Raw genomic sequence first — 11,969 nt, forward strand, 5'->3', positions numbered from 1 at the left:
AAATCTTCTTCTGTAGAACTTTCTTTTGAAATGTACTGACCAGAATTGTTGTCTACTTAAGATCTGTAATGACCTTCATTTTTGTATTTAAACCTGTTATGATGATAATAACAGATAATTTGGAGAAGCAGATAATGTGTCAGGGCCAATATTAGAGCTTCAAATCAAAGGCCAGAGATTGACAGGCTTCAGTGAGGAAAGGAGGGGGCTAAACACTCCTGGCTCTCAAACCCCTCCCCCTCTAACTGCTACTGCTTCAGTTGGTAATGAAGACAGGAATAAGATTCTTCTGGTAAGTTTCTGTTATGGCTGAAACCCCAATGATGTTCCTTTTCTTTAATTCATATTCCTCACAGGTCAGTAAGATGAATATATAGAAACTAGTTAACTAACTTGAGGACAGAGAAGATCTTCTTAAACTGGCAGTAGACAGGATTCAAACTAGAAGTCCAGACTGAGTTGCGAGTATCCCCCCAAATAACTACCAGGCACAGATTTGAAGATAAAGGTTATATTAAATAATAACAAGGAAAACTAGAGAAGTTAATGAAAGTTTTAGGATAATGAGAAGAAACCCTGAACTGTTAAGTTGATGCTGCCCTTCCCCCTTCCCACAGGAGGAGGGGAATGAAGACACTTAACTAAAACTGGCTCTCTTGCTATTGATAAATATCTTTACTCTCTAATCACTAAGTAATTATATATTAATATTAATGAAGAATAGTAATAACAAACAGGCTAACCCTATGAGTAGAAACCACTAGCTTATGCTACAATGGCCACCTCAGATGAACTCCTAAGTCTTGAATAGTAAGCAGAGTGTCTGCTCACTTCAACCTCCACCAAATAACTGACTCAAACCCTTCTCAACTGCCCCTCACCCAAAGTTCTCCAGGGGGGGGTCCCCTGGAATTCTGGGTGAGGCTATCCCTGTACCTTTGCAGGTATTCCATGCTTTGCATCTTCACACAACAAAACCACAGGCTTGATACAGCTGGGCCCAGCCCCAAAGGGACAGTCCCTTATCTTTCTGCAGAAAACAGAGAGTAGAGACTACTTGCATCATTCTATTTCATTGTGTGTGCATTTTTTACCCAGCCATGAGGTCCCTTGAGGGGAAGACCATATCTTTTCCTGTTTTCCCCCAATACAGCCTAGCACAGAGCAAACACTTGAACTGAAAAAATTGACAAGAAGGGTGAGGCTAAATGACCCCTCAAGAATTCCATGTGAACTGGAAAGACCTCCAGGAATTGATGCAGAGTGAAAGGAGCAGAGCCAGAAGAACATTGTACACAGAGACTGATACACTGTGGTAAAATTGAATGTAATGGACTTCTGTACTAGCAGCAATGCAATGACCCAGGACAATTCTGAGGGATTTATGGAAAAGAATGCTACCCACATTCAGGGGATGAACTACAGGAGTGGAAACAGAAGAAAAACAACTGCTTGAACACATGGGTTGATGTGGACATGATTGGGGATATAGACTTGAAACAACCACACCAATGCAACTATCAATAATATGTAAATAAGTCTTGACTGATGACACATGTTAAAACCGGTGGAAATGTGCATTGGCTATGGGGAGGGTGAAGGGGAAAGTAAAAACATGAATCATATAACTATGGAAAATTTTTCTAAAAAAATAAAATATTTAAATCTAAAAAAATAAAAATAAAAATAAATGACCCCTCAAAGGACCACAAGGGCCAGAAAGCTCTTGCCAAAGCCTAGAGGGTGGTCCTGGAAGATCAAAGTCCATGGAGAGTTGGGGAGAGCTGGCAAGTATATGATCTCACACATGGTGTGTACAGGGGGCCAGCAGCATCCGTACTTTTATCCAAACTACACAAAAAAGCCAGGCAGGGGCTGAATTCAGCCTCCCAGGGAGAGTCCCATATGTCTTTCTACACAAATTGGAGGGGTGAGACAAGAAGAGGAAGATTCAAGTCTGTGAGAGGTTGGGGAGGAGAAGGGTCGAGGTCACGCAGACAGGTCACTATTGTCAAAGCGCTCTTGGTCATAGACCTCAGCCACCACCTTTCTGCCAGCAAACCAACGCCCATTGAGAGCCTGGATAGCCTTGTGTGTCTCTGAGGCCATTGAGAACTCCACAAAGATCTTGACTATAATTTCAGCATCCTCATCTTCACCCTGCTTCTCTTGGTAGATGATGACACGGTTGACAGCCCCAAACTTGCCACATTCTTCTGTCACTTCCCCCTCTAAATCCTCATCAATGTCTTTGGGGTCCACCATGTTGCGTAGAATCATCACTGTGGACTGGAGGGAAGAAGGGGATGTGAGCATTGAGATGAGGTGCCCTCCATTTCAGAGGTGCAGTTGGGAAGGGTTTCTCTCCTGCTCTGATGACTACCCCACCTGGGGGTTAGTTCAGATCTTCATGCTGCCCCTCCACTCTGACAACTTTTGCCATATACCCTCCTTTCCATCCCTTCTCCCATAGAATTAAGGGGAGTTCAAAGGAATAGCAAGTGGAACCCAAAGATATCAGACTAGGAAGTTCCTAGGAATTGATATGTTTGGAGTTATTCAAAATCAGGGCAAGGATCCATGGAGATGGAGAGCTACCCTAGAGTAGAAGGACATAGATTTGGGAGATACATACAACCAGAATGATGGGAATGGGATGGGATAGGCGAGTAGGCAAGGATGAGCTCTGGGGGTCCCATATACCTCCTGTTTCCGCAGCAGCTTCTGCATGACCATGTGGCGGGCACTACTGCCTGAAATGCTCACGTGCTCCTGCTCACTCAGCATCTCCGGCTGCTCTGATTCAGGGAACAGTTCCTCCTCTTCCTTCTCCTTCTTAGGCTCCAAGAGGCCTAGTGTCAGAGGGCTAGCCAGAATGGGGTTCACCACCCCCACAGAAGGAATGGTGACAGGGATGGGAGGTCTTGCAGGGGTCACACCTGTCACACAACAATATTAACTATGGATTATGAGATGAAGTTATCTTCTCCCCACTTCCTTCATCACCCACCACACAGGCACACATTATTTCCCATAGCTATTTGCTCAAGTCCTAATGGGGAAACAGTGGTGACGTTGGACATGAATAATGACAGAGGAAAAAATCTATGAAAAGCAACAAAGCTGGGTAGAGAAAGAGGTCATTCAAGTTCAGAAAGGACAAGGACAATGGGGAATCTTGCAACAGACTGGCATGGGTGGCTGCAGTGCTTACCTGTGATGACTCCAGGGGCCTGGGCTGCCATGATAGCTTGTGGCAGAGCTCCTAGGGGCTGGGCCAGAGTCAGTGCTGGTGACACTAGCCCAGGTGTGGCCAGAGTGCCCAGTACAGCTGCACCAGCCACTGCTTCCTACAACACAACAGTAAAACCTCAAGCTAAGATTTTCCACAACTGATGACCAGCCAACCACCCCACGTTTCTTCTCTAGCCCCAGACCAGCAGCACACCTCACCTCTTTTCCCCAACTTCAAAGCCATCCCTTGGCCTTCCCAATAATGAAAGTTTTAAAATAAATAAATAAGTAAACAAACAAATAAACAAACAAACAAATAAATAAATGTATATATACACACATGCACATATACAACCCAACTCCCCTCCTCTCCCTGTTTTAACTCTGCTGACATGGCTCTCACCTGGGCAGTGATCTTGGCTGTGGCAGCAGCAGCTGCAACAGCAGTTGCAGGTGGGAGACCACCAGGAGTGGCAGATATAAGTAGGGACATAGGTGGTGTGACTGCCTTGCCCACCCGAAGGTACTGGCCCCCCAGGTTAAAGAGATTCATGGAGACGGCATCCTCAGATGATTGGGCCGCTTCATATTCTGCAAGGTTAGAGAAAAGAGTTAAGAGATGTGGCAGTTCATCCATGGCCCCTTCCTCCATCTTTCCCTTGAGTCAGAGCCTTGTTGATGGCCCTTCTCCCTTCCCTTACTCTTTCCTGGGCTCACCTATGAAGCCATAGCCCTTGTGTTTCCCTGTGGTCAGGTCCCGAGCCAAAGTGCATGACTTGATGGTGCCAAATGCCTCAAACACAGTCTTGATGTCTTCATCTGATAGGTCCTGGTGTACTGAGGCCATGTAGATGCGGTTAAAGGCTCTGGCTTCTTCAGCCAGCTGGTCAATGATGGGCTGGGCCTGTCCGATGTTACTGGGCCTACCCACCTGAGAGTGGGTGGCATGAATGGACAAGCTAGGCAGACCACTCAAAAGTACAGACAGGCCAAGCAGACCACACTAACTAATGCATTTCCTGACCACCAACCAGGCTGGAACTATGATTCAGGAAAGGCAGGTCTTTGTCCTCAGAGACCCCATGGTTAAATCTCTCAGAGCAGCCAAGGGGGTAAGGACTATCCAAGTGGCAGCTAGGTCAAGCCTAGGTCCAAGGCACTCTGCCCTGCCATTCTTTAGGTATCTCCTAACCTGGTTCCCCTGTGAATCGAGGAACAGTCTGCTTCACATGCCTGCACTTAATTGCCTTTGAAAGTGCTCCCAAGACATTTCATAGAAATAAAGCTGTGGTTGTAAGAGTAAATCCTCATGAGATTTCATGCCAGTATGAAAGACCAAGGATCATGGCCACATAAATCCAGAATGGGATCCCAATACCAGCAGAGAAGGGGTGTCTGTCATTAGGCCTTTCCAGTGAAGCATTCACCCTGTCCATTCCCTTCAACCTTCCACTCCCTATAAATACTATGCAGTGAGCTTTTGGTTTTGTTCTGGTCTCTGCTCCTGTGAGCCTCCCTTCTTCACCTACCTCCTGGTCCTGATTACCCCATACTAAGGGGCAGGCCACTCCCCCAAAGCTCCTCACCTTAATATTCCTTCCTCCTAGCACCACAGAGTTCATCTGCTCCAAGGCCAGCTGGGCTGCTTCTGGCATCTCATATTCCACAAAGGCAAAACCCTAATGCAGGGAAAAAGTCAGGTTACAGGGGATGGGGAGCCCTGGACCTACTTATACTTAGCAACCCCTGGAGGCAAAGCTTCCTTCTTACCCCACCCAGGACTGGGAAAGAAGGGAAGGTAACTGGAGGAGGCTCAGGCCCACCTTGTGTTTCATAGTGACCGAGTCCCAGGACATGTCTATGCTCTTGATAGGACCGAAGGGGGTGAAGGCCTGGCGGATGGTGTCTTCTCCCAATTCATAGTGGATGGAGCCCACATACACCCGACACATGATTGCCAGTGCCCTCTGCCTCTGAGCTGCCATCTAGAGGAGAGAGAAAGAGAAAGAACCACTGACCCATGAGCATGGGGGAAGAGGGAGGGAGCCAGGAAAATTTTCTCCCCAATCCCCAGCCCCAGCCCAGCACCCTTTCTCAGAGCTGTGGGAGACAGCTCACCCTGCACACACGCACAGCAGCAGGGGCAGGCTCTGGCCAGGCTGTGCAGGGCAAGGTGGCAGCAGGCTGGCAGGCGGGCAGGCAGGCCCCCAATCCCATCCCCCCCTGCTACTTCCCACAAAGGCCAGCTCCCAGTCACACAACTGATGCTGACCAGTCACCTCTGCAATGGCTGCCTCAGGTGGCCAGGCCTGGGATGTCCATACCTTTCCCCCATTCCCTACTTCCTTCCCATGTTTATGAGGAATTCAGTATAAAAGGACTGCCCCATGTCTGACTCAAGGAAATGAAGCCAGGCCTAAAGGAAACCAGGCTATTCAAGGCAGGGAGAATTCAACAAAAGCCCCAACCCAACCAGGCCTTCTGTCCTTCCTCTCCCTCCCCTGAAACCCTCTTCCCTTTCACTCCTCCCTCCCTGCTCCAAGGTCAAGCCTGATTGCCCAGAACATAGGCAACAGGCAGTCAATGCTGGGTCCATAGCCAGGAGTCAGATGATTTGGAGGGGTTTGAATTCTATGTGTAGAGCAGTCCCAGGAGCCCTAGACTCCAGGCCTGGTGGAGAGAGCCCCATTAGCCTCAGGCTGGGAGATCCCCTCTATGCAGCACTCCCACCTTGGGAGGCTGCCTCTGAAAGCTGCACAATTCCAGCCTAGGGATAAAAAGGGAGAATCCAGAGCCCCAAGGGCCTAATCCAGAACTTGGGGTACTACAGGCTGAGCTCTAAATTCAACAAACTATAGGCCCAACTCTTGGCTCTCCCCTCCTCATCCAGGCTCAGTATACCCACCGGGCTTAAGACAGACCAGCACCTATCCACATTCAGAGGAAGAATTGTGGGAGTAGAAACATGAGAAAAACAACTGCTTGAACACATGGGTTGATGGGGATATCATTGGGGATGTAGATGCTAAACAATCACCTTAGTGCAACGATCAATAATGTGGAAATAGTTATTGATCAATGATACATGTAAAACCTAGTAGAATTGTGTGTCGGCTATGGGTGGGGGAGATTTGGAGGACAGGGAAAGGACATGAATCATGGAACCATGGAGCATATTCTAAATTAAAAAAAAAAAAAAACAGCAGCACCCAGGAACAGGAGCTGGGAAGGTGCTAAGGGGAGCTCAAAGCAGAAACCTGGAGCTGGTCCTGGCACTAGCCAACACACCTCTAGTAGCAGGTCCTCTTGGGAAGGTCCACAAGAGAGGACAGAGGGAACAAGGTAAGAGAGCCCAAATAGCTTTCTCTCAGCTATGCTTTGTCCTGTCCAAAGACTGTATGGCTATGGCATCCAGGGGGTGGGGTGGGGGTGGGGGCTGGCCAAGGGGTTTGGATTCCACCTCCACAGAATAAACCACATAGATGCCAAAACCCATACCTGCACAGGCCCCATGAAGTAGAATCAGTCCTTGCTAGGGGGGAGCAGGGAGGGCAAATGCAATCCCAATAGGCCAGCTCCTCACCTCACCCTTTAATGACCCAGAATGAATATGGAGCAACTGCCTGCATCAACAGTAGTAAGATGTTTGGGAGATTCCTTTGGTGAGGAAGAGACAGGAGTTGGCATCCTAACCCCTACTCTAGTGGGTTTTCTCTATGGGTAAGAGCCTCACAAAGTGAGAGCGGTGGGCTTCCTTCCAGCAGCTGTGGGGCGAAGGAGATCGACAGACAGATAAGATCTTGGCCATAGCAGAGGAGAGGAAAGGCCTTGTTCCCAGGATAAGGCTGGGGCTCTCACCGACCCTGTGGGTGAAATGTCCCCCTCGTTTGGGGGGGCATCATAGACTCACCCATACCATGCTCTGAGATATTACAATGTCTCTTCTACTTCCACCCTCATTCCCCAAATCAGCAGTCTAGGCACCAGGCAGAGTGTTGCTCTTGGGAAAGGCCTGGAGAGAACCAGCTGTGCTCAGGCCTCTCTCAGTGGGCTCAGGGTACACCAGAAAAGGGGGGGGGGGGAGAAGGCAGGGAAGCAGGCTGTCCTCCTTAAAGAACAGCTCAAAGTACATGAAAAGGACACCCTCCCTCTCCCCCTTACCCCTGACTTGGGGCTCAATGCTGGAGCTAGCCCTTTCCTGACTGAGGAGGGCCACCTTGGGAAGAACAGGAGAGTTGGAAAAGGCAGAAATAATTCAGACAAGTCAATCCTTAAGTTTGCCCCTCACCTTCAAGTCTTGGCACTTGACCCATTGACCCCAAAGGAACAGGGCTTGAGACAAGACCATAGTGGTTCTTGGTTCTTGGGGTGAGAGGGGGAAGAATGACAAAAACAGGAAAGAGGCAACCCCAGGCCTAGAAGTCATTATGAAAAAGTGACTAAGAGAATTGTTTAGATACTAAACGTAAATTCTCCAAATCGGGGGGCCTGTCTCTCCCCAGACAGGTCTTATGCCTCCTCCCTTAAAATGGAGTTATCTTCCCCACCTCAAACTGAGGGTTCTCCAAGGGGACGAACTTTTCATTCTGACCAATGGCTTCCTAAGAACAAAGCCCTGTCTCACTCCCTCAGGTTGGAGGGGAGTCTTCAAGGGCAGAGTTTATTTCTCATCAACCTGGGATGCCCCCTCTCCTTCCAGGACAAGGGCATAATCAGGCGGCAGGGACCACGACTCTTCCCCCCATCAGGTCAGCTTGCCTTGCAAGCTCTCTATTTCCTCAGAGGGGAGACACCTTGAAGGTTGTAGCTCTACCTTCCTCCCTAAAGACAAGGACCCTCTCTATCAATTTGAGGTCTCTTTTCCACCTTAAAGCAGGGCCTTCCTGAAGGCAGGGGCCACATCTCCCTCAGAGCAGAGGTTGCCTGAGAGCTGGGTCAAGTTCTCTTATCAAAATGCAGTGAGGCCCTCTCTTATCACCATCAAAGCAAGGACAGTCTCTCCTTCTGGGCTCAGGAGCTCTGCAAGAGAGCATTAACACCAATCAAACCAGGGGGTTGTCCTTTCCCTACCAGACCAGGGACAATGTTCCCTCAGACCAGGTGGGCTCCCTAAGGGTAAGAGCCACAGAGCTCAAACTAGAGGCTCTTCCCCTTTGCACATGACCAGGAGCTATTTCCTTCTTAGAATAGGGACATCCTGATGGTGAGGACTCTATTTCTCCTCCGTCTCTCTCTGAAGCTCCCCCCAGCCCAGGGCTTTGCCCCAATTTCATACTGAGGCTGGGGAGGGGTGGTGGTGGGGGGAATGGAGGAAAGAGGAAGGGTGATAGGAATGGCTGGTGGAAAAGCTGCCCTCCTTATATAAATTCTTATCTCCTAAGGGACAGGAAAGGCTTTCCACTTCTTGGGCAAACCCCAAAGAGGGGCTGCTCCTGGGTCCAGTGGTGGACTCCTCTGGTGGCTAGGCAACTCCCTGTTCATGACAACCCATGAATGGCAGCCCACAAAGCCCAAGGTCCATCCTCCAATAACTTTATCACTCCCTTACCTCCACCCACCTCCCCCAGCCCTGGGATCCTTATAGAATTCCCTCCCCTCCTCCCTCCCACCCAGGACTTAACATGATGCCATGGGGTCCCCCCTCTCTCACCAGAAGCCCAACCACGGCCCAAGAGACAGGCCAGGAGGGAGGGAGCGTAGTTGTGCAGGGAGCCTGCCCTCTGCGGCCCCAAGTGCGTGCGTGGCTGGCTGCTGCCCTCCCAGGCGGCTGCTGCCCCTCCGGAGTTACCTGGCCGGTTACTTTTAAGGCGGGCCCTCAGAACGGAGCATCCCTAGGGAAACGGCTGTCCCCCAATGTCCCGGGGGGGGGGGTGCTCCCAAACAGCTGGCCAGCTGCTGCCCGGGCTGGGGGAGCATGGTCCCCACCACGCGGGCCTCACTGCCCCCCTCTAGGCCCTGACTAAGGAAATGTGCCCCAGAAGAAGTGAGTATTTCTATTGACCGATTGCAAAGGTGAGAGAGGATCTCCAAAGCCCATTGTCACTGCTGCCATCTGAAAGACAGTAAAGACAGAGTTCAGTCTGTTGGAGCTGAGCATTCTCCCGCTATGATCACCGCAGAGCAGAGCAGATCTGCCTCTCCTAGGCGTGTGTCTTGGCCCCACAATCCAAACTGGAAGTTCCCATCCCAGGGAGAAGGAAAACCTTTGGGGAGAGGCCAAGCCCAGACAACCCTACCCTGGGGGAGGGGGAGCGGGGTGCAGGCAGGCTGAGGGGCACAGCTAGATTACGGGGCCTTTCAGCCCAAGGCTTGTGGACAATGAGAGCCACTAGACACACCACGTTGCCTGTGGGCCATGCAGACAGCCCAGGATAGGCAAAGGGGAGGGAAGGGAAGAGCAGTGAGCACTGAAGATGGGATGGCAGCAGATGGGGACAGAGAAAGGAGGCGAGTGGGAGCCCTGAGTGACGGAAAAGAACAAGGGTTCTATGGGCTCAAACAACACAGGGCAGAGCCAATGGGAAAAAGAAAAGGAGAACAAGGAGAAAGGAGGGTCAAAAGAAAATACCAGGGAAGAGAAAGTCCATTGGACTGGGGAAAGTGGAGATGAATCAATCCCTGGGGAGGCTCAGGGGTCTCTGGAGCCCCAGGAATCCGGGCTAAGCCAGTTTGTAAAACTACTCAGGAGGGGGGCAGCTGGGTAGCTCAGTGGATTGAGAGCCAGGCCTAGAGACAGGAGGTCCTAGGTTCAAATCTGGCCTCAGACACTTCCCAGCTGTGTGACCCTGGGCAAGTCACTTGACCCCTATTGCCCACCCTTACCACTCTTCCACCTATAAGTCAATACACAGAAGTTAAGGGTTTAAAATTTAAAAAAAGAAAAAAAACTACTCAGGAACCAGAAGGAAGGGGACAGGAAGAAGAAGAGGAGGAGGCAGCAGCAGCTTCCCTTCCCAATCTGGGTGGTAGGGGCACTTTTCACAGCACACTTGGCATTTACTGGAGAAACAGCAGGAGAGGCCTGGGGGCCAGCCAGCTGCCATGGCTCTCTGGGACCTGGGATCCTAAGGGTAGGGAAGGGAGGTAAAGCACAAGAAGGACGGTATCTCACCTGGAGGTTGGTGAGCTGCTGCTGCTGGTGGGCGATGGTTTGCTTCACCAACACACTCTTGATGGTCTGCTCCATAGCGTACTTCTTGGCCTATCAGAGAAGCAAGATAGTATAGTTGTAACAGATCAGGGCCCAGGTGAGTGCACTTATATCCCTCCCCAGACTTGGGCATGAAAATTCAGGCACCTGATAGCTAATAACTCAGGAGTGAAAGTAACACTAGTGAAAAGAGTTACCCAAAGGGTCTGGAATGGGAGACCCCTTTTTCCAGTTGGATCTCATCCTGGTCTGCCTATATCCTAAAAGCAGGGTTTTTAACCTAGGATCCATGAACTTTGGAGTTTGGTTTTTTTTTAATATGTTGATAGCTGTATTTCAGCATAATAGTTTTTCCTTTAGTCCTATTTATTACATGCATTTAAAAAGATTTTCCTGAAAAGGTTTTTTGCCAAAGGAGACAATCCATAACACAAAAAAGGTTAAGAATTCCTTTCTGCAAAGCTTTTCCCCACACAATCTACACAAGATAAAATATAAGGGAACTGGGGCTATAGTGGTGATGACAAACCTTTTAGAGACCCAGTGCCCAAATTGCACTCAACACTGCAAATGAGCCCCTGCCTTACCCCAGACAGGGGAGGGAGGAAGTACTTCTGTGGGGCTGCTGGGTAAAGGGAGGGTGATGTGAGCGTTGTCTTCAGGAACATGTGGAATGGAGAAAGAGAGCAGCCCCCTTCAGTACATGTGCCATAGGTTTGCCAACACAGGACTATATAATTCTAGGTATAGACACCAAAGCTGGAGAAGGTCTCTAGAAGACATCTCTTTCAGCTCTCTCACTTGAGAAATAGTGGCCATACCTTCCAGTTTTGTGGACCAACACCAGCTCCTTCACAATTTGGCTGGGTAAGAGACCTAACATCTCAGCTCTTGTCAAGTCTCTACCAATCCAAAGCCCCCTGAGGTCTGACTTCTACCTAATGCCTGTAAGAGCCTGAATCACCAGCTCATCAAGGAGGCCAAGAGTAAGGGAAAGGGATCAAAATTCAAAGCTGACCTATACAATGGGCCTACAGGATTATGTTGTTATACAAGGAACCCTTTCTGGACCAGAGAAGGGAAGGAAAGGATTGCTCACCTTTTGGAGGGCCTCCTGCTGCTCAGGTGTGAGGGGTGGCAGCCCCATCTTTGCTGCTGTGCTCTGCCCATTTTCCATTTTGATGGAATCTGTGCCCTGGGAGACACAAGAGCCATGATCAGCTGTTCCACACTCCTCATACAGATGTACAAACTCCAAGGGTATCATTGTTGCTTATCCCTACTCCATCTCCACCCCCTAGGTAAGGAACCATATAGAACCCCACTCTACAAACTCCCAATCTCTCTCCATTTTTACCCCCTCAGTACAAATAATACAAAAAAGTTTTCTCTTCGTGTAGACAGGTGGAGAGGTGATAACACAATATATCTTTCTGGAGAATATCCTGATAAAGCCCTAAAATCAGAATCCTTAGGATCTGGACTTCCCTCTCTGGATATTAACTCCCTCCTTTCTTCCCTCCACTCCTAAGAACCATTCTCAAGGCCTCCTGCCTAGATGGTTTTTATACACTCTCAGCTCATG

General features: G+C 49.5%; 1 protein-coding gene across 2 annotated transcripts; it reads right to left on the reverse strand.

The window, feature by feature from the left end:
* Positions 1 to 1,989: 1,989 nt before the first annotated feature.
* LOC123231992 (poly(U)-binding-splicing factor PUF60-like) lies at positions 1,990 to 11,582 on the reverse strand. 2 transcript variants are annotated; one of them, XM_044658318.1, is made up of 10 exons: positions 11,484 to 11,582; positions 10,346 to 10,435; positions 9,236 to 9,286; positions 5,058 to 5,219; positions 4,821 to 4,913; positions 3,952 to 4,165; positions 3,638 to 3,825; positions 3,215 to 3,350; positions 2,704 to 2,939; positions 1,990 to 2,289 (listed from the first exon to the last, which is right to left on the reverse strand). In XM_044658318.1, the coding sequence occupies exons 1-10, from the start codon at positions 11,559 to 11,561 to the stop codon at positions 1,990 to 1,992; spliced, it is 1,548 nt and encodes a 515-aa protein (XP_044514253.1). In that variant the 5' UTR covers positions 11,562 to 11,582. The 2 variants fall into 2 exon arrangements, with proteins under 2 accessions (XP_044514253.1, XP_044514254.1); XM_044658319.1 differs by lacking the exon at positions 9,236 to 9,286.
* Between the last annotated feature and the right edge of the window lie 387 nt (positions 11,583 to 11,969).

The sequence above is a fragment of the Gracilinanus agilis genome, chromosome 1 (assembly GCF_016433145.1).
Source record: "Gracilinanus agilis isolate LMUSP501 chromosome 1, AgileGrace, whole genome shotgun sequence".
NCBI lineage: Eukaryota > Metazoa > Chordata > Mammalia > Didelphimorphia > Didelphidae > Gracilinanus > Gracilinanus agilis.